The sequence below is a fragment of the Oncorhynchus mykiss genome, chromosome 14 (genome assembly GCF_013265735.2).
Source record: "Oncorhynchus mykiss isolate Arlee chromosome 14, USDA_OmykA_1.1, whole genome shotgun sequence".
NCBI classification, from domain to species: domain Eukaryota; kingdom Metazoa; phylum Chordata; class Actinopteri; order Salmoniformes; family Salmonidae; genus Oncorhynchus; species Oncorhynchus mykiss.
In genome coordinates, this window is record NC_048578.1 from 19,098,870 (window position 1) to 19,125,166 (window position 26,297).

At 40.7% G+C, this 26,297-nt stretch overlaps 3 protein-coding genes across 14 annotated transcripts in view; all 3 read left to right on the top strand.

The window, feature by feature from the left end:
- Positions 1–11,257, top strand: part of LOC110488945 (prominin-1-A) — a 112,831-nt gene extending 101,574 nt beyond the window's left edge. For 3 of the 11 annotated variants that reach the window (XM_036943092.1, XM_036943095.1, XM_036943094.1), the window contains 11 exons: positions 363–380; positions 2,237–2,290; positions 2,453–2,533; positions 2,621–2,689; positions 3,386–3,475; positions 5,135–5,250; positions 6,236–6,259; positions 6,685–6,753; positions 7,895–7,998; positions 8,579–8,611; positions 9,569–11,257. In XM_036943092.1, the coding sequence (XP_036798987.1) occupies positions 363–380; positions 2,237–2,290; positions 2,453–2,533; positions 2,621–2,689; positions 3,386–3,475; positions 5,135–5,250; positions 6,236–6,259; positions 6,685–6,753; positions 7,895–7,964 (591 nt within the window). In that variant the 3' untranslated portion in view covers positions 7,965–7,998; positions 8,579–8,611; positions 9,569–11,257. The other 8 variants (XM_036943093.1, XM_036943096.1, XM_036943097.1 and 5 more) reach the window with 5 other exon arrangements.
- Positions 11,258–14,065: 2,808 nt separating this feature from the next.
- Positions 14,066–17,148, top strand: LOC110488946 (fibroblast growth factor-binding protein 2). 2 transcript variants are annotated; one of them, XM_036943104.1, is made up of 3 exons: positions 14,066–14,894; positions 14,925–15,147; positions 15,356–17,148. In XM_036943104.1, the coding sequence occupies exons 1-2, from the start codon at positions 14,129–14,131 to the stop codon at positions 15,137–15,139; spliced, it is 981 nt and encodes a 326-aa protein (XP_036798999.1). In that variant the 5' UTR covers positions 14,066–14,128; the 3' UTR covers positions 15,140–15,147; positions 15,356–17,148. The 2 variants fall into 2 exon arrangements, with proteins under 2 accessions (XP_036798999.1, XP_021417110.1); XM_021561435.2 differs by having other exon boundaries at positions 14,066–15,147.
- Positions 17,149–17,839: 691 nt separating this feature from the next.
- On the top strand, positions 17,840–19,585 carry fgfbp1a (fibroblast growth factor binding protein 1a). The gene is made up of 2 exons (XM_021561437.2): positions 17,840–17,960; positions 18,112–19,585. The coding sequence occupies exon 2, from the start codon at positions 18,127–18,129 to the stop codon at positions 18,796–18,798; it is 672 nt and encodes a 223-aa protein (XP_021417112.2). The 5' UTR covers positions 17,840–17,960; positions 18,112–18,126; the 3' UTR covers positions 18,799–19,585.
- Positions 19,586–26,297: the final 6,712 nt, after the last annotated feature.

The following is a 26,297-nucleotide window of genomic DNA, read 5'->3' on the forward strand; positions in this document are numbered from 1 at the left end:
GGGATTCAGTTCATTTGCATGGCAAAGAGGGACTTTGCAATTAATTGCAATTCATCTGATCACTCTTCATAACATTATGGAGTATATGCAAATTGCCATCATATAAACTGAGGCAGCAGACTTTGTGAAAATGTATATTTGTGTCATTCTCAAAACTTTTGGCCACGACTGTACATACAGTATATATACAGTACATGATCACAGTAGCGCACATATGTTTCTCCCAAAATACCATAATATCCCCATAAGTCATTCCTAGTACTGCATTCATATCATGTAGAAATGCGTTTTAGAGATCTGTCTTATCTTTTCTTTCTATATTTCTCCTTTAACTCTTCCTACTTCAATTAATGGCTGCCAAGAAATATGTTAGAGCGAGGGTAAGCATGTGTCTCCAAAGTGTATCTTTGTCCGTCTGTACTGTCGAGGGCTCTGCTTCATTCTCCCATCATTTAAAGCTCATATTGACTTTTTATTTTCAAACAAATGAAAGCCTATGCTTTGCTAATATCGATATCAAACAATATCGATATCATATCAAATTACAGTATTGGTGCCCACAATTAGTTATACATGTTCCTTGTACCTCGAATCCAAGGGGCTTCCCTGGCATGCCCTGACCATTACCATGAACTTCGATTCTCTTTCAGACCATGGTAGAGATTCATGAATGACATTTGTTAGTACACCACGCTGAGTCAGACCCGAATGACATGATTGTAAAAAGTGCAAGATTAGGTCCTTTACAGGCTATATAAAAATAAATCAGTCTTTAGGATTTGTAGATTAGTCTGTGTGTATTTTGTTAATCCTGCAATTATACTTCAAATCTGGTGCATGTGCTGACTAATTACCATGTACGTATACCAGCATGGATTTAATCCTTTGTCATGTTTTCCACATATCGGTTATCACTTGTCTACACTTGTTCAAATATTGAAAACATTTATTTGTGGTTTCTACATACAATATATGGGGAAAAGTATGTGGACACCCCTTCCAACAAGTCAGTTCGTCAAATTTCTGCCCTGCTAGAGCTGCCTCAGTCAACTGTAAGTGCTGTTATTGTGAAGTTGAAATGTCTAGGAGCAACAATGGCTCAGCCGCGAAGTGGTAGGCCACACAAGCTCACAGAACAGGACCGCCGAGAGCTGAAGCGCGTAGCGTGTAAAAATAGCCTGTCCTCGATTGGAACACTCACTACCGAGTTTCAAACTGCCTCTGGAAGCAACATCAGCACAACAACTGTTTGTCGGGAGCTTCATGAAATGGCTTTCCATGGTCGAGCAGCCACACAAGACTAAGATCACCATGCGCAATACCAAACATCAGCTGGAGGGGTGTAAAGCTCGCCGCCATTGGAGCAGTGGAAAAGCCTTCTCTGGAGTGATGAAACACGCTTCACCATCTGGCAGTCCGACAGACGAATCCGGGTTTGGCGGATGCCAGGATGACACTACCTGCCCGAATACATAGTGCCAACTGTCAAGTTTGGTGGAGGAGGAATAATGTTCTGGGGCTGTTTTTCATGGTTCAGGCCCCTTAGTTCCAGTGAAGGGAAATCTTAATGCTACAGCATACAATTACATTCTAGACGATTCTGTGCTTCCAACTTTGTGGCAACGGTTTGGGGAAGGTCTATACAGAAATGGTTTATCGAGATCGGTGTGGAAGAACTTGACTGGCCTGCTCAGAGTCCTGACCTCAACAACATCTAACACCTTTGGGATGAATTGGAACGCTGACTGCGAGCCAGACCTAATCGCCCAACATCAGTGCCCCACCTCACTAATGCTCTTGTGGCTGAATGGAAGCAAGTCCCCCCCAGAAATGTTCCAACATCTATTGGAAAGCCTTCCCAGAAGAGTGGAGACATTTATAGCAGCAACTCCACATGAATGCCCATGATTTTGGAATGAGATGATCGACGAGCAGGTGTCCACATACTTTTGATCTAGTACTGTATTTTGCAACACATTCCTCATGACCAAAATCCACATGAAATAGCCATTGTTGCTGTTGTTGTAGTTTCATATGAAGCATTTTCCTCCCAGTGGGAACCATGCTGCTCTTCTTTCCCATTGTGTGATAAAACTAGAACCGTGTCTTCAAGCATCATGGTGATGCTTGTGCCTGTCTTGTCTCCTGTTGTGTGTTTTAGGAGTTATTACTGTCTCTAATCCCTGACCTTGTATCTCTGGGGTGTTAACTTGTGTTGTGCATTTCCCCTTATAAGAGTACGCTGAATCAGAGCATCAGACTACTCGAAAGGACTGCCTCAGATCTGCCGGTAAGTGGGCCTCCTACAAATCATCTACCCTAACAGTTCACACTGTCTCAATCAACATTAAGCATTCGTAATGCATCCATAAACACTGAATAAAGACTACGTAACAGCTCCATAGACTGTTATGAAAGCATCTTGAGCATTCTAATGCTGTGTCCTGTCCAGAACAAAATCACTGATGTGCTGAAGACCATCGAAGCGGCCCAGTATCTCATCTCCCAGAATGCAACACATGTCGCCATCCAGGTGACTAAGATGGCTTCCCAGTCATTGTTTACATTTCAGTGCTAGGATAAAACACAGTAGGTAACATATTATCCCTTTCTCCATTAGGAAACAGAAAAGTACAAGCAAACCATTGTTGGTTACTTCAGGCAATACATAGAGTGGGTCAGGACCTCTGTAAGTATTTGTGTCCCAACAGTTTTTGAATGCCTATTACAGTTCTTATATTAGAATTATGACGTAGAAGATAAACTAGTGTTAGCTCCCAAACTATGTTGACATACAGCTTATCAACTGCTCATTCCCAGAGAATGTTAAGACTTTGGGGTCTAAAAATAGAAAGAACACAAATGGAAACCAACTTTGGAATTTCCTCTGTGAGCTTTGAACCTTGTTTTTTCCCCTCTGGGCCTTGAACCTTGTTTTCCCTGTGAACCTTGTTTCCCCTGTGAGCCTTAAACCTAGTATCCCCTGTGACCCTTAAACCTTGTTTTCCCCTGTGACCCTTGAACCTTGTTTTCCCCTGTGACCCTTGAACCTTGTTTTCCCCTGTGAGCCTTGAACCTTGTTTTCCCCTGTTGAGCCTTGAACCCTGTAGCATAAGGAGGAAATTAGATGAAGTAGTACTGAGCAGTACTGAGTGCTGGTAAATTACTGTTGTACTGTTTGAAAAGACTGCTTCTCACAACTTTATTGAATTGTGCCAAAAGTAACAGCTCTGCTGACTTGTTTGCAATCAACTTAGTCATCAATCGTCCATGTGTAAAGCTATAACATCCATTCATTTTCCAGAAATTCCAACCGACATCTTTCATAATTGTTCGCCAATAGTATAACTGTAACAGATGCCCTTTGTCTGCATGGTTTACCCAGCTGACCATGGAGGTAGCAGCCTGCAAACCCTTCAGCAACATTGTGGACACAGTGGAGATCGTAGCCTGCAGCTTCTTGGTCGACTCGTTGGTAACTAAAAAAGCAATATAAGGGGTCCTTTGAAAACATGCCTGAAACGTCAGTTGGGTGGTTGGTATACGGGGGGAGGTTGGTCTCCGGAGAAGGATCACATGTTACTATACCGGAATAAGTTTTTTTGTAGAATAGTAGTGAAGGCATCAGAACTATGAAATAACACATATGGAATCATGTAGTAACCAAAAAAGTGTTAAATCAAAATGGACTTTAGATTCTTCAAAGTAGTCACAATGGATTGGTCTTTTACCAAATAGGGCTATCTTCTGTATACCACCCCTACCTAGTCACAACACAACTGTTTGGCACAAACTCATTAAGAAGGAAAGAAATTCCACAAATTTAATTTTAACAAGGCACACCTGTTAATTTAAATGCATTCCAGGTAATTACCTCATGAAGCTGGTTGAGAGAATGCCAAGAGTGTGCAAAGCTGGCAAAAGATGGCTACTTTAAGGAAAAAGATGGCTACAGTACTTTGGCTAGTCACCCCCCTCCAATCACACACACCTACGCACCTCACCCCTTCAAATCACACCTACACACCATTGCCCCCAACCTCGCCTGATTTAGAACGTACAGGCCCCGAAATCCAGCACATGATCAGTGAGAGCTACTTGGCAGCGCGCAGTGGGGCACCCTACAGAGTGCTGCAGAGATGGGGAGCGAGAGACAGAGCCAGAGAAAGAGAGGAGAAGGAAATAAAACCAGCCTTACATAATCCCGACATCTGTCCTGTCGGCATGGGGCCTTGTTACTAACACACTCCCAATGGCAGGAAGCATCTCTGCCTCCCCTAATGAAGTGGAACAAATAGCCACTTAGGGACTCCATAGGTTCCAGCGCCAGCTAATTGACTTGGACTGGGAACAGGATGTTTCTGGACACTCAGCACCGACCAAAGCGCTTGTTAAAGCTCAATGGGTAATTTTACTAGTGTCCCGGAACAAAGGTACAGGAACACAGGAAAGAGTTAGTGCTTCTAGTCATTCCACAATAGCTACACACCACAATAGTTTCCACACTGAGTCTATAGAGTAGAGAAGAGACAACAGCACAGTGTATCTGGTAAGGATGGAGGAATGGAGCTGGTTACCTAACATGGAAACAGAGCAAAGCTGTGACGCTTTGACTATCAGTGGGATTGGAGGGGAGCCAAATGTATCATGAGAGTGTTCATTCTCTAAAACAGACTATGAGGCTGTTACGCACTGTTATGTCATAGCTATGATGACTTTATGACTCAGTGGTTTTCTCATTTAGAGCTGGCTAAACTGCCCCCTCTACACAAACATGCACAGACACAAACAGATACACACTCTGCAGACATTGATGTCCAAAATGATGGAAAGTCCTTTATGAATCTACAGGGCTGAGAAGTGTAGACAGTGTATGGTGTTATACTTCACACCTAAAGCTCCAGTGTTGAAAAGTCACCCAGTAATGAAATAATAAATGATTCATATGTTTAACATTTTGTTCTAACTAACCATTGCTATACTTTATTTCATAAACCAGTATACCATATGTCTTGATCATTTACTCAACGTTTTGGTGGTGGTAAATCTAAAGAGAACACGAACACAGGGCTGCTTTATGCCTGGACATCGGATCCACTGACACGGCACTATCTCTGTTTTCTCTGTTTCTCAGAACACATTCTGGTTTGGCCTAGGCTGCTGTGCCCTGTTCCTCCTTCCTAGCATCATCCTGTCAGTAAAACTGGCAAAGTTTTACCGTAGAATGGACACAGAGGATGTTTACGATGAGTGAGTATCTCTACTCCACCGTTAATATTATGCTGTCACAAACAGTTTGTCATATCTGGAAAGAACCATTGGATCATCCTCTTAATTCAACTATAGCTGAGGTTTGGAAGTTCCCTGCTGTTAATTTGTAGTGCAACCCAGTGATTAGTTTGATGTATGGGGATCCTTATTACAGCCTTCTTCCCTGCCAATGGCCCACAACACCTAGCACTTTCCCCCTGCCTATTTGGTTAAAGAGACCATACAGTTGATTTGAGGCCTTTGCGCCCCGCCTCGAAAAGAATCTAGGGCAAACACTGACTTTTTAGACCCTTATACGCATTAAAGAGACTGAAATGGGGCGGAGTCAGGATTACAAAGTGGTAATTAACACAATTTGATTCAGTCCCACAACCGACAAGTTAAATACGAGGTTATAGAGTTGCTTCTGTGCTGTGGTGCTAGCTACTCCTTTCTTTCTTGTTTACTATCTTTTACCCCTCTTATTTCTATAGCTTTAAAGTAGTTGTACATAGTAGTAACTTAGTAGCACATAGTAGTAACTTAGTAGTAAGTAGTATTAATAGGAGTAGCAAGTTACAGTAACCTAACACTTTCTACTGCTTCATTCTCTCTCTTTGTCTTGCTCTCTTTTCCCTTGCAGTTCATCTGTTTCTGGAACTTGGCATTTTACTTTGTGATAACCATTCCTACTATTTCCATATTCTTCATCCTTATTTTTCATTTAATTTCTCTCTGTCAAGCACTTTGCACTGTAAGAAAACAAACAGCGTATTAAGAGTTGTGGAATGCTATTCATGTTGTTTTATGCATCCTTCAGTCGCCCTCGCCTCGCCCAGGCACTTACAGTAGTGAATTAATGCCATAGACAAGTCACCAAGTGTCTTGATCAATGACGTGTATCGATGTCACCTGATCAGTACTATTGTGCCCAAAACCTTCTAGTGCATTTCATTAACATTTTTGCTTTTTTGTATCTTTGTAGCATTGAGACAATTCCCATGAAAACGTAAGATTCATTTTACCCATTTTACCTCTCCTTTCTCCTTCCAGTATATCTCATTGGTACATCTGTGCTTTTCTGTGGATTTTGTACATAGATCTCATGGTGCTGGCTTTACATTTTTAGCTATGAAATGCATCTCTTGGTGGATCATTTTGGATTTCCTTTGTGTGCTATCTTGAAGAAATTACCCTCGTTGATCATTAAGGGCTCTTACAACCATTATCTTACAAAAGCAAAAATTCCACCTCTGTTTTTGTAAGTTAAGATGTAAGATAAAATGCTGTGGTTTATACGTTCACAACTTTCTATATGGAAACATTTACGTCTAGAATCCTATTCCTATTTAGAGAAAAGCCTTTTATTGCCGAGGGTTGATGGCATGCCATGTCTCTTACCTCATGTTGTTTTTATGCAATGTTTTGTTTCAGTATGGAAATTGGTAATAATGGTTATCATAATGAGTGTTTACAAGGTATCCAAAACCCTGTAATGACAAGGTAAACTAAATATAAAGCAGGCCTACGGAAATAATCAATTTGCATGGCATGTTTCAGGGAGGGATGGGGGCAGGGGCGGCATGTTGGCCTGGGGGCAGTCAGTTACTCAGTGAGATGGTTAAATAAGGTGGATGGGACACTGCATGCCCTAGGGGTTTGGCTAGCCCCTCAGACACATCTGGAGGTCAGCTGGACTCTCTGCTTTGTTGCGGCTCCAGCATTGGGAGCTTGTGAGCAAGGTAGCTAGGCCACTGTTTACGGCTTGTGTGTTTTGGGTTCGGCATGACCTTTGGAGCATTACTAACTTACCCACTGCATGCTCTGTGCACTTGATCAAGTGACATAAAATTCCCTGCATGTCTTGTCTTCTTTAGAATTGGGTAAACTGCTGTGAATGTACACGTGATCCTTTTGCTCAAAGAGAGGCTAAAAGAGAGGCAAGCATGTCTGCTTTGGTGTGGTACTGAGACAACTGCTCATGTGACTAACTTCTTCTAACAACCTCTAACGGCATGGTTTTCATTGAAATGTACAAAAGACATCTCTGGACAGCCAACATGTTTAAACTATAACAGTGTCCAGACACAGAGAGCATCTCCACAGAATGACTGAAAAGGGAAAAGAACAATAACCAACCTGCCACCACTTGTCATATTACAACCAACCCAATAATCAGCAGTTCACCATGGTTTGCTTGTCATATTTCAACCAACCCAATAATCAGCAGTTCACCATGGTTGGTTTGTCATATTACAACCAACCCAATAATCAGCAGTTCACCATGGTTGGCTTGTCTTATTACAACCAACTCAATAATCACCAATTCACCATGGTTGTCTTGTCTCAAAGTCAATAGAAAATAATTTTGGATAGAGTGGTTATTATTCCTCCAGTTCAGTGCATATGTAGCATGTGTATGGTGACTGCATGCATCATGCCATCCCTGGTTTGCCTCAAGCCCTCAGCAAGTGTCAATGGAGTGGTTCTGCTTTCTGTGTCTTGGGAAATGCCTGCCCCGTTGCTCTCGTCAAGTGAAGGACCTGGAAGCGAGAGGCATGGTCTTACAAAATGGTCGACCCTCGAATGTTCCCTGTTCCTGCCATTGATGTTGTCCCCCATCTCTGTACCCCTGTGCCTCTAGCATCCCTGCCTATGACACTATGACTAGGTTCCCAAGGGCCTCAGCTCCCCCTAGGCATATCGACTGGTGAGAGAAGGCCGGGCTTTTTGACCGGCTCCAGAAAGGTACTGAGAACCACTGATCACTGGGACGACGTCTCTCCATCCACCTCCTCAGCATTATCCTCCCTGCCTTGTTCTCTCTTCATGCCATAATCTGCTGGTTGTCTGCATAGCATTGCCACTCCGAAAAACTTCCAGAGCTTCCACAGTCTCTTCTCTCTTGTCTCATCCTTTGCTTGACACTATAATTGTCTTTATTTTTCTTATGCTACCCCCTCTTCACAGCTTGTTTTAGCGCTTTTATGTCTGCTTCACTGACTTTTCAGAAAGTCTTCACGGTGAGGATTGCTGTTTTTGGAATCACTTATAAACCTTAAACTGCATATGGTTTGATGGTATTTGTGTCTAACCACTTGTAAACTTACTGTAGACCAGACCCGCTGTGTGTGTGTTTGCTATTCCTATTGACTTATACAGTTTAAAACTAAAGTCTCACTTCTCTCATTTCAAAACTCACATTTCATTGCTTTCATTTCTCCCTCGAGTCTCGCAATGGCAAAAGCAATAAGCTTCTGAATTATCCAATTAAATCTGATGCATATAAATGTAAATATTTTCTGATACAGTATCTTCTCTTCTACAGGGCCATCGGAAACTGGAACTGAAACACTAGATTGTACGTTTCCACTATATGATTTATATACTGTTAGTATTTTCTACGATCACTTTTAGCATAGAAATATTCCACGTTATTGGCTATCCATGTAGAAACATACCACGTTATTGGCTATCCGTGTAGAAACATACCACGTTATTGGCTATCCGTGTAGAAACATACCAACGTTATTGGCTATCCGTGTAGAAATATACCACGTTATTGGCTATCCGTGTAGAAACATACCACGTTATTGGCTATCCGTGTAGAAACATACCACGTTATTGGCTATCCGTGTAGAAACGTACCACGTTATTGGCTATCCGTGTAGAAATGTACCACGTTATTGGCTATCCGTGTAGAAATATACCACGTTATTGGCTATCCGTGTAGAAACATACCACGTTATTGGCTATCCGTGTAGAAATATATCACGTTATTGGCTATCCGTGTAGAAATATACCACGTTATTGGCTATCCGTGTAGAAATATACCACGTTATTGGCTATCCCTGTAGAAACATACCACGTTATTGGCTATCCGTATAGAAACATACCACGTTATTGGCTATCCGTGTAGAAACATACCACGTTATTGGCTATCCGTGTAGAAATATATCACGTTATTGGATATCCGTGTAGAAATATACCACGTTATTGGATATCCGTGTAGAAATATACCACGTTATTGGCTATCCGTGTAGAAACATACCACGTTATTGGCTATCCGTGTAGAAATATACCACATTATTGGCTATCCGTGTAGAAACATACCACGTTATTGGCTATCCGTGTAGAAACATACCACGTTGTTGGCTATCCGTATAGAAACATACCACGTTATTGGCTATCCGTGTAGAAACATACCACGTTATTGGCTATCCGTGTAGAAACATACCACGTTATTGGCTATCCGTGTAAATAATTTTACATCAGTGCATTATTACTCAGTGTTGAATTATATTTAATCTATTTTTAGGACCCCATCCACTTCCCACCCCTTGAACAAGACAAAGCTCAGAAAATATGTCCTTACTGGCAGAAGAAGCCCCTAACAAGAAGCTGATGTCTTTTGTATGTGTTCACCTGGCCCTCTCTTCCTCTATCTCCATGGATCTATTTACTGACAACATCCTCCTGCCCAGTCACAACCTCTTCTGGATATCCAGTGTCCAATAGGACCCCTCAGACACTACACAAGGTGTTGTCATCAACTCTTCCTTTGATTTTCCCTGGGGAACAATAAGGAAGGTGTACATCTGAGACAGTGTCGGTTGACCTTCATCCTTCACCACACACAGATGTCTGTTGTGCCTGTGTTTACATTAGTCTGAGCCGAGGCTGAGTTCAAACTGCAGACACAACAACAATTCAGAGGGCTGTGTACTCTCAAACCTTTTGTACCTCTTCTGTGTTTTGTAAAAAGCAACTGAAAAGGTATTTTGAAGGTCATGTAGAGCTGTTACAAGAACATTTCCATTTCTTGTCCTAGTTGAATGATGTTTTACTAACTGATTGGGAGAGATGTTTGAAACACAACCTCGGTGTGGAAAAAGACTTGAAGGTCGTGGATCGTAGGCCTATATGTTTGTGCTTGAATAATATAAGGACAATTACAAAATAGCATGACTTTTGTATGTTTGCAACATTAGAAGACAGACAGAGGTTGTTATCCTTGCTGAGGCATACTGACAGATGACTGTTAGACCTGTTTAAAAATAGAATTTTGACTGATGACCACCATATTTGTAAGATATGAGGAAATGTCTCATATCAGTGCATAACAGGTGGAATATCACATGAACCTGAACAGAAATGTCAGGAGACTATAACATTCCTTAGTTCGTTAATTTATTAACAATAATGCAAAGTATCATGTTGAGTAAACTAACACGGCATGTTAATCAAGATATATTTTTGGCTATTGTAGTGGTCAAACCTTAAAGTGGAGAACTGCTATTTGAAGCCAAATGCTATTCTTACTGTAGGTCTCAGGTCTTTAGTTGTTTAACAGTTATACATAGTATATTGTTTCAATATTATAATGTTTTATCCCACAATAGCTATTGGTACCTATGGAACTACAGAAGGGTAAATGTATTGAAGAGTTGATTGTATATAAGAGATGTATTGCTTAAAGTGAATGATGACACCCGGATGGATTATGCTGAAAAACATTAACGTGCTGTACATGCCACCCCGATAATATGACCCATCTGTTCTCACTTGTTTACAGGTTATGTTCCTTCTCCACCACTGTCTGCTTCTTAAAGATGGGGGTCATTAGCCTACTTAACTACCATGTGCTGTCAATCAAATGGCATTAAGCCAGTAGAGGTTTGTTGATGAGAGGAGTGAGGACTTCTTAATGGTTTGAACTGATCTTGCCCATTGCGTCTCGGACAGAAGCTTCACTTCCCAATAACTATTACTTAAGTACATGCCTGCAGACTGCTTACCTGTGTATGCTTATTACATCACACGCTATTTTACTGAGTGCTTAAGACAGACATTTTGTATGCACCATCTGGTTAGATAGTGGGTGCAATGTTTACTGGTTGTTTTAAGGGTAAAACTGTAATGTTGGCACTGCTGGTGCCCATTGGAAATGAGTGCCCATGATGGTGATCTGAAAGTGTATAAATTGTGAATAAAACATTCAATTTCATTCTTGTATACAAATTTTTTTTTTATTTCATGTGTCTCACCAAGTGACTGCTGGAGAAACCAAACATTCTCGAATTGAAAAAACACAGGTTAAGGGCAAGGGGTCTCCTATTTTGGACACCATGTCCTTTGTCTTGTGTAAAGCATTATCTACATATGATCAGGAACATTTGACATGAGACAGTGGACTGGCATATTTGAGATATTACCAAAAAAAAAAAAAAAAGACCAGTCTTATATTTCCACTGTCGGATATAGAACATGGTGTACTCCATTACGTACCCGCTATTTTGAAAAGGAGATTATCATCTTTTCCAATGGGCTAGGAGGACTTGGCGTTTTTCACAGTCATTTGGCATCTAGTCCGCACATACCACATGACCACTTCTCCCTCACCCTAAATGTGCAACTGGTTAAAGAAGATTGGGTAATGCCTTTATACTTTAGAGGGAGTCATTGGATACATTCAAGCTGGTTCTATTTAAAATCTTAGGGAATTGTATTTTGATTATTAACCATAGCTAGGGTTGCAAAGCTACTGGTAATTTACGAAAGTTACTGGAATCATCTATAATTTTGTTATTAACAGAAAATCTATGGTAACAATGGTAATTTATACTTGAATAACTTTTTTAAATCATATATAGTATTCATTTTTTATATCTGTGTCTATATTGTCCATGAGTTTCTAGTAGAGAGACCATATTGTTCAAAAGAAAATAGCCTTTTATTTAATTGTATTTATTTATTTCACCTTTATTTAACCAGGTAGGCTAGTTGAGAACACCTTTATTTAACCAGGTAGGCTAGTTGAGAACACCTTTATTTAACCAGGTAGGCCAGTTGAGAACACCTTTATTTAACCAGGTAGGCTAGTTGAGAACACCTTTATTTAACCAGGTAGGCTAGTTGAGAACACCTTTATTTAACCAGGTAGGCTAGTTGAGAACACCTTTATTTAACCAGGTAGGCTAGTTGAGAACAAGTTCTCATTTGCAACTGCGACCTGGCCAAGATAAAGCATAGCAGAAGAAAATAGCCTAATAAATTAAAAAGCATCTAATCAACAATGGCACAATTTTCAATTAACTCTGCAACTCTTTCAACTACAGTAGCCACTTTTCTTCACAACTGCCACCAGTTTGACAACAAAACATTGACAACAAATACAAATAGTAAAATAAATAAAAGTGTAAAAAATTAAGTAAAGGATATTTAATGCTGAAACCCTCATATTAAACTGCAATGGTATTCCCTTAGTTTATGGTTTATATTTAGGATAATGTTTCACAGCTTTGTCGTAATAATTTTTTTTAAATCATCTTATTTCATATATTTTAGATGTGATAAGGCCACACAGGGCCAGAGATAATGACAAACACCTGTTATAATCTGAAGTACCCAAAAGGGCTACTAGATGTATTGTGATAGATTACATAAAATCTTTGAAAGATACCAAAATTCTGGTGGTTTACTGGTCAACTTCAACAGTTCCCAGTAATATACCCTCCCTTTGCAACCCTAACTGTAGTTCATCATTCCTCAGGCTGTCTGCAGTGATTTTGGTTCACCACCTTTGCAATTCTTTCCACTCTGCAAAGCATATTTTAATTTATTTGATTTTAACTAGGCAAGTCAGTTAAGAACAAATTCTTATTTTCAATAACAGCCTAGGAACAGTGGGTTAACTGCCTTGTTCAGGGGCAGAACGACAGATTTTTACCTTGTCAGCTCAGGGATTCAACCTTGCAACCTTCCGGTTATTAGTCCAACATTCTAACCACGAGGCTACCTGCCGCCCCAGCTGTAGCTATTAACATGCTGAGGGAGAGAGTGGGATGGATAAATGCCTGGCCCTTTGATTCCACAAAGTGAAGCGAACCTGCACCGGATGTTTACATGACAGATTCCGCGTCACTCACAAGGAGCCCTTTCTTCCCCGTTAGGAAAATAAAGCTGCAAGAGGCATGTGCTGCTACCCCCTTGCTATGTCACAGACACACACACTCGCTGAACAGCCATGTTACATACATACTGTTGTCTCGCGTCAGCAACTCTATTATGGGTTATTCTTGTTCTTTCTTAACTGGCACAGTAATTACTTCCTGTGTGACACGCTAGATTGACCTACCGCCACCCACATGCATATTTGTTTGGAACTTCTTGGATTTTTTCCCTCAAGTTTCTCCCCAGTCTCCAGTTTCAGATTTTATTGTGTTTATTTTTGGAAGGAAATTATAGGCTGTGCTGTATGGTTGTAAACCTCAACTACCTTTAAAACAGCAATGAACCTTGAACAATTCAACATGTCCTTGCAGGATAGCATTTTAAAACACGTTGTAGTATTGAGTTGAACAGTATCTAAAACTGAGGGGAAAAAATTGGCGTGGTGAATGATTAAAGTGGCGTGGTGGACGATTAGATAAATATTATGTTGGCATCAGTGCGCCAAGCTTCTCAAAATTAATGACAGTCTGGGGAATTGTTCTCAAACGATAAAGTCCACAAAGTCTTGCTTGACATATTTCTCAATTAAACATTTGTATTTCTAAATTGCTTATAATATGGTCGATTACATAAAACCTGGTTAAACGTGTGGGCATCAATGTTCCCAGCCTATTTTGCTTCATCCCAATTGGTTTTGCATGTGGCCCTGGCTTTCATTGACAGTCGCTAGACAAGCATAAATTATAGTCACATTGCAGAGGGGGGCACTACTCTCCTCCCCTCTTCAGGAGGGCTCTTGTAGCCCAGACTTTTTTTCACCTGAATGCCCTCTTTGTGTGCAAAGCCCATAAATAGCAAGAGGGACCCTCAGCTTCTACAGTCCCAATCTCACTCCCTCTCTCGCACTCAAGCATCTGGTATAACCATGTGGACTCGGGCCGGTGCACTGCTGCTCCTCGCCTGCTGTCTCTGGGCAGTGGAGGGACAGAATGAGAATGGCAACACGAGGGCAGGCAATGGTGGTGCTGCTACTGCTGCTGCAGAGAACAGGAAGAGTGTCTGGGAGGACCCCATCCAGTTCAACAACAAGGCAAAGGACTTCTGCACCATGAGTGTCACCGGCCAGGGAAATGTCACCAGGCTGAGGATATTGTGCCAGGGTGCCGAGAGAACATACTGGTGCGAGTACACGGGTAAGCCCCAGATGTGCCGTCCCTACAACAACAACCCTCACCACTATTTCACCCAGATCATGTGGGACCTGAGGAAACTACAAAACGCCTGCCAGGCACCCAAAGCTATCAAGCCTCAAATGTGCAAGAGGGCACCGGAAGACGCACAGATGGTGTTCTCTGCTTCCTCCACGCCCGAGGCCGCACCAGCAGCAATCCCTGAAAAGCCAGAGAAAGCCCAAGAGCCAAACCAGGCAAAACCAGAGACCCCCAAGGTACCATTCACCAAGCAGGCTAAGCCAGCCGCAACCAAGCCTGAAGCTAAATCAGCAAGACCAGAGCAGGCAAGGCCGGAGCAAACTAAACCAGAGAAAGCCAGGCCAGAGCCAGCAAAACCAGAAGCAAGACCAGCACCTACAAAACCTGAAAAAGCCCGAACAGAAGCAAGACCAGCACCTACAAAGTCACTGCAATCCAGACCTGAGCAGGCAAAACCAGCAGCCGCAAAACCAGCAGCAGCAAAACCAGCAGCAGCAAAACCAGCAGCTTCAAAACCAGCAGGCTCAAAACCAGCAGGCTCAAAACCAGTCAAGCCAGCAGTGAACAAGACAGCTGTTCTAAAAAAGCTTCTGACCCCCAAACCAACCGCTCTGAAACCAACCAAGCCCACTGTCAAGAGCAATGCCAAACAGCTGGCACAAGAGTATTGTTGGCGGTCACTCCAAGGCATCTGTTCCTATGTCATTGATTGGTTTCAGAACTAATAATGAAGGTGAGTTTAAAAAGTTGGCTGTTGATATTTTCTTAATTGTAGTCATAGCATTGTATATTATCATGATGATCATTTGTATGAAAAAGTATGTCTGTCGATCAAATACCTGAAATTAACTCAGGTCTGTAAAAAGTGTGTTGAGTATTTTACTGAGTGTAGAAAACGTCAACCTATTCACTATATTTACTTTTTGCTCCCTCTTTCCCAGATGTAGATTTCTTTTGAAGATTACTTCAAAAGTCTGTCTAAAGAGGTGCTCAGAGTGGTTTTCCAGAAAATGACTTTGATAAATGGTAGAAGAGAGTTCTAACACCCTCTTTGCGGAAATGATCATGCTGACACTGCTGTCAATCAAACAACTTTCCAGCCTGCCATTTCACCATGATTTGTGCACTGTAATACAAAAATCTACTTGTTTCAACAAATTATTATTAAGTAACTAGTTACATAGTCTTTTTTAGTTTACTGAACTTTTCAGTCCAAGTGTTACCTCGAGAAACAAAAAAAATAGTTGGTCCAAACTTAGCTCCAACTCTAGAAAACTTGTCTCATATGTTCATTCAACTATAAATGATTTGTGAATCTTAACTAATACAGGTGTGCAACTGGTTACACACAGTGGTTTTAACATACAATGTTTTCAACTTACATATCTTACACGTTGACATACATCATTACATTGTTCATTTATACAGTCATTATTATTCAACATGTCATCTCCTGGGCTTTGCACTCACAACCTCTTGGTTCATGGCATTCCTATCTTCCTGCTATGCCACCATGTTGGTGTCAATTATCAGTTAATCTGGCTTCTCTCTCACCATTGATTTAACTTAGTTATTTCAGCAATTTGATGTTTTTCTGTATAGTTGTCTGATGTTTTTATTTATTTAACCTTTATTTAACTCGGCAAGTCAGTTAAGAACAAATTCTTATTTACAATGGCAACAGACACTGGCCAAACCTGGACGACGCTGGGCCAATTGTGCTCCGCCCTATGGGGCTCTCAATCACGGCTGGTTGTGATACAGCCTGAATTCAAACCCGGGTGTCTGTAGTGACGCCTCTAGCACTGAGATGCAGTGCCTAAGACCGCTGCGCCACTCGGGAGCAAGTTACTCCTTAATCACTATGATAAATAAAATATTTGTTCTCTAATGTACTTTTAACAGATCTGATATTTACTTACTGAAGTGCAAAGTGTTCCAATACAGGTGAAACAGTCATTGACAGGCATGGTGGCATAGCAGGAAGATTGGCATGCTGTGAACCAAGAGCTTGTTCAAATCCCACATGTTGAATATGAATGAATGTATACATGCACAATGTAATCATGTGTGTCAAATATCTAAGTTGTTGCAATTAGTTCCACCGCCTTTTTTAGTTAAGATACTCAAATAATAATTTCTAGTTGAATTAACATATGAGACAATTTGAGCAACACAATCTTAAATTGATTAATTTTTGGAGCTAAGTTTGTGCCAACTAAAAATGTTAATTTCAGGTAACACTTTGACCGAAACATTTTATAAACAAAAAAAAGCTGTGACACCAGTTACTTAATATTAAGTTCCATCGAGACCAATACCAAAAACATAATTCCAAGGGTCACAATGACAACTAAAAGCATCCATATCTGAATGTGTGGATCGGGTATGGACAGATCATTAAATCCATCGTCTTGCACATGGTACTCATTTTGGTGACGGTTTTTACTGTTGGTGACAGTTTTTTTACAGTTTGTTTTTTCAGACAAACCTATGATACCCTATAATGGTCTCTCCTAAGGCAGATACGCCATTGGTTTTGCCTTTTTTGTATGTTTGTTTATGTGTACGTTTGTATCACCATAAACCATGTATTGAAATGCATAAGGTTGTGTCATTCACATTTAGACTGGCATATTCAGCTCTACCACTGGTTCATTGGACTGAAAGGTCACAATCAATCAATGAATGTCGACATGTGTATGTAATAAATAAATGTGTGTTCTTAATTATTTTTAGTGTGTCTGTGTTCCTTAATGCCTTGCTTTAGGTTCAAAGCCTTTCTCTCACTATTTTTTAAATACCAGCAGGCAAAACGTTTTTGACTACAATGTTTTTCTTTGTCTGAAATACAACCCTTTTAGAGGTGCTGTGTCTCTTTTTCCCCCAGTAAGTGACGCTGTTGTATCAACTTCTTTAAATATATATTTTTTTCAATTCGTTGCTCACTGCACTTTTACTGGAACAGTTCATGGGTGCATATACCAGCGGTGGAAAAACTTGAGTAAAAGTAAAGATAACTTAATAGAAAATGACTCAAGTAAAAGTGAAAGTCACCCAGTAAAATACTACTTGAGTAAAATTCTAAAAGTATTTGGTTTTAAATATACTTAAGTTTTAAAAGTGCATTTAATTGTTAAAATATAAAAGTATAAATCTTTCAAAATTCCTTATATTAAGCAAACCAGACAGCACAAGTAAAATTACTGTTTTTGGTTAAGGGGTTAGGTTTACAATTAGGGATAGGGTTGCTATTAGAGTTAGGGATTTTGGGTTACCGTTATGGTTAGGTTAAGGGTTAAGGTAAGGAAAAATAGGATTTTGAATGGGAATCAATTGTAAAACAAACGTGTGTGTGTGTGTGTGTGTGTGTGTGTGTGTGTGTGTGTGTGTGTGTGTGTGTGTGTGTGTTTAGGCCCATGTTCCATGTGTGTGGCATGAGGGAATAAGGCGGTGGTGGGTGTGTCTGTGCTCTATAAATGCCACATGCACGTTCCCCAGGTGTCATAACGAAATTGAATAATTTCCATCTTTCCAAATCCACAGGTGAGCTGACTAAAATAACCACTTATGTTGTGTTAAATATTATATGCCATTATCCTCCATAAATATTCTCTGCTGCCATGTTGTAACAGGCTACAGTACCAATTATTTGAATTGGAGGCCTACTGTACTAATAACTATGCCATTTCTGCAGATATTTTAGCGGGACATGGCGCTCCTTACCAATTTAGCCGTCTTGCTGGTTATTTCCTGCATATCTCAGGAGTTTATGGTTGCTAAATGTCAAGGATCCAAAAAAAGCGGGATGAAGGAGAAAGAAAAAGGGGAACCAATTGACAGAGAGCAACCAAAGCCCTCCGTCCCGTCTCCAGCGAATAAAGACAGCAGCCCCAGAGGAAAGGGTGTTTTCAAGGGCAAATTCTCCACCAAAGACCAGACGCAGTGCACTTGGGTTGCGACAGGTGATGATGCCTTTGTGCTTGACGTGAACTGCAAAAAAGGGGAAACAAGTTTCGACTGCAAATATGTGGCCAAACCAGCCACTTGCCCTGGGTACGAGTCCAACGCCAAAGCCTACTGGAAACAGATTACGCGTGCTCTAAAGAAACAGAAGAAATTATGCTTGGACTCCACCGCTTTGATTAAAGCAGGAATGTGCAGAAAAGCTCCTAAGGAAGCCCATTTCAAACTTAACAATACACCCAGAGATGTTGTTGTTCCAAGGACTACCATTCAGACACATTCTTCTCCTTATGTTTCCCCATCGGGTGCCAAATCTTGCACAGTTGATAAGAAGAGACTGGCGGAAGAATATTGCGCCGGTTCGTGGTCGAGTTTGTGTACTTTCTTTTTCTCCATGGTCCAGAATGATGATTGTTGAACGTAAAAGAAATGCGTTGTCATAAACAAACTAATTAACACTTGTTGCTATTTCTAATCGCGAATATGAATGTATTTTGATGGATTGTGAGGAGAACCTAGTTTAAAGACAGATTGTTGAGTACATTTACATGCACACTAATAATTTGATATGAAACTGATTATGGCAGTAGGCGGACTTTACAATAGTCACTCAACCCCCTTACCTTGTTTGTTTTCGCCGTAAAATCCTAATCTAAGACAACATACACACATTGTTTTCTGAGCAATCTTTCGAATTATTAGGACATGTATACACCTTTACTCGGTGTTCCAGCGGTATATTTGATCTGTGAATGTGCTAGCACCAGCCGATCGAGCCTCCCTTTTTAGTGTGAGCGGAGTGTGTTTGGAACAACTGAATGTATGCATCTTAGAAGTAGTTTTCACATACAAACTTTATACGTTCGAATTCAGAATCAAATATTATTCCCAAAAATAAAATGTCCGCTGTGGTAGAACGTATATTTTGATTGACGATTTGCTGCATTTATCAGTGCCATCGGGTAGCCCTATTTCAGATGTGTCCATGTGAACATGATTATTAGGGAATTCGTTCTTCTTGCAAAGCATGTAAACGGTTTAATCGAACCATTATATTAATATGACTAACCACAATAATCACATTATCGTGTGCATGTAACCGCACTCATACCATCCATACCACTTTTCCCTTTGAAATGTTTTTGCTAGGTGTTGTATTCATTGTAAAGCTACAGTAGCCTACTTAATAAATATTTTGTATACTATGTACTCAACTCTTCTCTTCATTTTATATGCACTTGTAGCTGAAGCATTTCTGCAGCATATTCTTTCTAGGAGGGTGGACAGGAGTTAGGTCATTATTATTTTCAATGGTGTATTGCATTACTCAATCATCATTATTTTCGAATGACTAACGCTTATTATATAATTTACTACTTCTTGGCAGACAGAGTATTATTCCGTACCACCCTGCAATGCACTCACTTATGCACGCATGCTCATGCGCGCACGCACACACACACACACACACACACACCCCTGCTGTGCATACTCCTCTGCATTTGCCCAAAGATAAGGAGTTTGAGCATGTTGGGTAATTACTCTATAATTATACCAAGTCAGTTAGAGTGCTCCTTTAGAAGATTTATTCTACATTCGTTCACTGACTACTGGATTTCCATGGCCTTTTTCCAAGGTGAAATACAATTGACATGTTCTAAATACTAGTCCATGACACTTAGCTACGCCTTTCATGTAGAACACTACAATAACACACAATCATGAGGTCTATGAAATTACATAACTGTGCTTGATAGCTAATGGATATTTTTGCTATAACTATAATAGTATAGCTGTCAGACAATCAAGGGGAGATACTTTGAATACATTTTTTCTCTCCATTAATTGGATTTCAATCATTCTTTGAACTGAGAGGAATTTGAATGGAATGAACCCCAACCCTATTCATTGACGATATCATTTACTCTTCAATGGTTCTTTCGTCTTGGTCCAATAACTTTTCATTAGTCATCCTTCTTGGTATTTTTATTGTCATTATACTACAAGGTTCTCGGATTCCTAGTATTTTCATAAACCCATATGCATATATTTTACTTTATTTAACCTTTATTTAACTAGGCAGTCAGTTAAGAACAAATTCTTATTTGCAAAGACGGCCTACCAAAAGGCCAAAGGCCTCCTGCGGAGACAACATTACAATAGCACGGTAGCAACACAACACAGTAGCAGCCCAATCTGGTAGCAGCACAAAATATGTTACAAACATTATTGGGCACAGACAACAGCACAAAGGGCAAGAAGGTAGAGACAACAATACAGCACGTGCAGCCACAACTGTCAGTAAGAGTGTCCATGATTGAGTCTTTGAATGAAGAGATGAAGCTCGCTAGCTACAGCGAACTGGAAAGAGGAGCGGCCCAGGGATGTGTGTGCTTTGGGGACCTTTAACAGAATGTGACTGGCAGAACAGTTGTATGTGGAGGATGAGGGCTGCAGTAGGTATCTCAGATAGGGGGGAGTGAGGCCTAAGAGTGTTTTATTAATAAGCATCAACCAGTGGGTTGTGCGACAGGTATACAGAGATGACCAGTTTGCAGAGGAGAATAGAGTGCAGTTATATAACTTGGGTCCATTAAGTTCATTAGTTAGGTCTATTGACAAAGCCAGTTACAAACATGCCACATGTAACATGTAATTTTCCAGTTACTGGCCTTCTTTGACTGGCTTCTTGCTTCTGTCCAGCTGTTCTTTTTGACTGACCTATGGGTTGGAGGTCAAATGGTCACTGCCACATGAAAAACTGTTGACGAGACATCCCCCACAGTGACCTGAGTTCAAATACTATACTAAATGATTTCAAAAACTTTAGCTGTGCTCAATTGAGCTTGCCAGTTTCAAGGGAACCAATAGAAAAGTCCCAAAAATGCAAACCCCACCCACCTAGCACTCCAGGCAGACTAAAACAAACGCTCAAAGTATTAACATGATTTCAAATAGTATTTGAAGCCGGGTCTCCACCCACATAGTGACCCAAACAGTAGTGGCATTATTACCAATGTTTTGATATGGGGCTAGAAGTAGAGGGCACACCTGTGTGTCACCTGTATTATTACGACATTGACAGCCATCATCAGTCTGACCCAGCTTGTCAAAATGGTCTTATTGAGGTTACCAAACAAGAAAATACTTGCTTGACAAAAACACAAAATTATTTGGGCGGTACATTTTAAATAAATGTATTGAAGGTTTTACTAATTAACTGAACTGTTTGTCAAAATGATAGAAGATATTAGAATTGGAAAAGTTGTTAACGACAGTGTTCTCAACAAACACTTTTTTCAGACAAGGTAGCGACTACTCTTTTCAAAGTCAAGACACAACTAAATGTATTGATATGACAGACTGCAGAATTTGCAATCCATCGAGTTAGACTCAACAATTACTTCAATGTTAATCAACCCAGTCGTCTACTGGCTAACAAGCTTCGGAGTAATGATCAATTAGCAGATATTGCAACTATTGAGTCTGAATCAGATGAATTACTATGAGAACTAAAATGAATTAACCAAAGATTATCTCGTTTCTATAAAGAACGCAGAAAAGGCTTTTGATAGACTTGAATGATCATATCTATGGTCAGTTTTGGAACATATGGGACTTGGCTCCAATTGTATTAATATGATTAAAGTACTATATGCCAGTCCTTCAGCCATAGTTGTTACAGGCTTTGGTTTTTCCATTTATGTTTTGAGGTTGGATGTATAGCTCGTTAGCACGTAGGGCGCACCGATGGGTGTCAGCTCGTAAGTCAGTATGTGTTACACCTGTGCTTGTTGCCGTCTCGTTAGTGGGAAGGTGTTTCACCTGTGCTGGCCCAGGTGCTATTTAAGAGTGGCTGGCCCAGTGCTCTTGATAGATGCGGAGGTTTTACACCTTTAGTTGGCTCTCCCTATTTTGTGTTCTAGACAAACAATCCTTTATCCGATTTTCCTGATTTTTGTTTTTCTCCACCCTTTTTGTTTGCTTCCTGTCTTTAAGTTTTGTGTTGGTTTTTCTTTTGTTTGCCTCTTCTTGGGAAAATTTAGTGAGCGTTCATGGGCGTTCGTGGGTGTCTTTTAGGTTCCAGTTGTTGCTAGTAAACGTTCAGTGGACACCCCCATGAGTGTCTTTCAGAACCCCTTCTAAAACCCCACCTGTTTCGTTTTGGTTGTTGGTCAGTGACTCTTTGTTAGACTCTTTTTTAGGGGGGGGGGGGTATTCCTGCTAGGGATACAGCAGGAATACAGGCAATACCTGCTCTGTTCGGTTCAGAATAACTAGAAGTCGCAGGCAAGGTGATCCCATCACACCTCTGCTATTTCTATTGTCTATGGAGCCCCTGGCCCAGGCAATTCAACAATCGAAAGAAATTCCATCAATTACTCTCAATTCAACAAATCACGTTATCTTGTTATACGCTCACAGTACATTGTCTGGATAAGGTAAGGTATCTCAAACCCTCCAAATCAATCAAATATATTTATAAAACTCCTTTTTACATCAGCAGATGTCACAAAGTGCTATACAGAAACTCAGCATAAAACCCCAAACATCAAGCAATGCAGATGTAAAAGCAAGGTGGCTAGGAAAAAGTCCTTAGAAAGGCAGGAACATATGAAGAAACCTAGACGGAACCAGGCACTGAGGGGTGACCAGTCCTCTTCTGGCTGTGCCTGGTGGAGATTATAAGAGTACATGGCTATTTAAGGCCAGATTGTTCTTCAAGATGATCACATTGGTTGTAGAGGATGCAACCGGTCAGTATTTTAGTAGTACTGACCTGTCCTGAAGATTGTAGACAAATGAATCTCTGTCTGAAGTTATAAAATAAATGATTCTAACCAAATCTGCCCTACTGCCTCTCAAGACCCTGAAGGAGGACGCCATCTCTACTTATCTAATCCCAATCGTTTCCCATTTTGAAATGTTTGTGAATAGATATTTCCTCCCTTAGATAAAACCATTGCCAGAAACTTTAACAGAACGCTCAAATCAATTAAATTCGACCTCAGTAGATGGACTAATATCCCAGTTACTTTAACCGGCCAAATATCTAATGTCAAAATGAATATTGCCACGGCAGAATTTCTGTAGTTCAATGCTTCCCTTGTCTCCCCCTTCTGGCTATTGGGATAAAATCCATGGTGCTGTTTCAAAATTCAAATGAACAAACTTGCAAATGTGGGAAAGACGTAGGACTACCAGTAGCAAACTTTAAATTGTATTTCCAGGCACTAGCATTTTGTCCCATCCTAAATTGGTTTATACAGGATTTTTCCACACTCTGGCTGAGTATATAGAGAAATATGGTGTCTCCTATTGCCCTGGAAGAGGGGATCTTCACTGATATATTGTATCTCTTCAACACTGCTAAGCGTTGGTCCTATTGTTGCTCACACAACTTGTAAAGTTACAAACAATGTAACTGGGAACCAAAATGGCATGCCCATACTCCAATATTTCACAATAATGCCATGTGATCTGGAGGGGGGTATTTTGCATCCCGCCCAATGGTTCAAATGTGGAATCCGTACAATTGCTGATATCATGGACAGTAATTGTTCAAGAACATTCCAAGATTTGAAAGACATACAAATTACCAGACAAATCTATTTTTATTTATGCACAACTTAGGTCAGCTATGCTGGCCTTTGAAGTCCCTTGGGAAACCCAACTACCAAACTATGTATTGATTGGATTTCTAAATAATAAATACATTATCTGGGCTCCCAAAAGCACTGATCTCTATAATATATAAACAAATTTTGGAAAGCTCTGATTCTGAACTAGCCATTAAAGTATGGTCCACATATCTAAATGAATTGGAACAACCTTTTAACTGGAAAAGCATTTGGAAAAATATGACCTTGGCATTCCGTAATCCAAACCATCAATTTATACATTTGAAGTTTGTTCACAGACTGTATTTAACACAAAGGAAACGTTTTACGATGTGATTAGCCCCAACTCCCAACTGTTCACTGTGTCCCCTAAATCAGGTAGGCACATTCCTCCACATGATGGGAGTGCCCTGCAGTTAAATACTTCTTGGGCAAAGTTACAAAATTATTTTTGAAGTGCATGAATATAAATATTAAATGCTTTGCAACTTTGTTCCTTAACGATGATAGCGCATTGCATCTCTCAATCAGAGATGATTGCTGCTGGCAGGCAGCACTTCTGCAAAAAAATATTTTTTTAAATATATCTTAGCTGGCAATCACCTCACTCTCTCCCAATTCACCAGTAGATACAGTTACTATTAGAAGTTCCAACAGAATTATCAACAGCAAGAATGAATGGTGCTATTCAAGGAAAAATTGAGGCCTGGACAAATAGACTTGACTCTAAAGAATAATCTCGGCTAAAGCCCAACACATATATACAAACATGTGTTTATACACACACACACACACACACACACACACACACACACACACACAAAAAAAAAAAATGCATTTCAAATAAGGAAATTAGTCAATTTAAATAAATTCATTAGGCTCTAATGTATCAGGTATGAAGGGAAGACCCAGATGCAGACCACATTGAATAAACAATGGTTTCATGTTCCAACAGAGGCAAGCAGTAGACAGGTCAAGGCAGGAAGAGGTCGGTAATCCAGAGGGAGGCAGAGGTACAGGTCGGCAGGCAGGCTCAGGCAGAGTGGTCAGGCAGAGTGGTCAGGCAGATGGGCGCAGAGTCAGGACAGGCAAGGGTCAAATCCGGGAGGGCAAGAAAAGAGAGACTAGAAAAAGCAGGAGCTGAGACACAAAAAGCTAGTTGACTCAAACAAACAAGACAAACTGGCAACAGACAGACAGAGAACACGGTATAAATACATAGGGGATAATGGGGAAGATGGATGACACCTGGAGGGGGGGTGGAGACAATCACAAAGACAGGTGAAACAGATCAGGATGTGACACTAATGCATCTCACATGACTGGGCAGGAGCGCAGCCATGAGTTGGCCTGGGAGGGCATAGGCCACTTGGACGTTTTTTCCCATAAAAGAGCTTTTATTATCTGGTTAGACTGTAAACTCTCCTTCCAGACTCACATTAAGCATCTCCAATCCAAAATGAAATCTAGAATCGGCTTCCTATATCGCAACAAAGCATCCTTCACTCATGCTGCCAAACAGACCCTCGTAAAACTGACTATCCTACCGATCCTCGACTTCGGTGATGTCATCTATCTAAATAGCCTCCAACACTCTACTCAACAAACTGGATGCAGTCTATCACAGTGACATCCGTTTTGTCACCAAAGCCCCATACACTACCCACCATTGCGACCTGTACGCTCTCGTTGGTTGGCCCTCGCTTCATACTCGTCGCCAAACCCACTGGCTACAGGTTATCTACAAGTCTCTGCTAAGTAAAGCCCCGCCTTATCTCAGCTCACTGGTCACCATAGCAGCACCCACTCGTAGCATGCACTCCAGCAGGTATGTCTCACTGGTCACCCCCAAAGCCAATTCCTCATTTGGTCGTCTTTCCTTCCAGTTCTCTGCTGCCAATGATTGGAACGAACTGCAAAAATCCCCTGAAGCTGGAGACTCATATCTCCCTCACTAGCTTTAAGCACCAGCTGTCAGAGCAGCTCACAGATCACTGCACCTGTACATAGCCCATCTGTAAACAGCCCATCTATCTACCTATCTCATCCCCATACTTTATTTATTTATCTTGCTCCTTTGCACCCCAGTATCTCTACTTGCACATTCATCTTCTGCACATCTACCATTCCAGTGTGTAATTGCTATATTGTAATTACTTCGCCACCATGGCCTATATATTGCCTTAACTCCCATATCTTACCTCATTTGCACTCACTGTACATAGACTTTTTGTTTTCTTTTGTTCTGCTGTATTATTGACTATGTTTTGTTTATTGCATGTGTAACTCTGTGTTG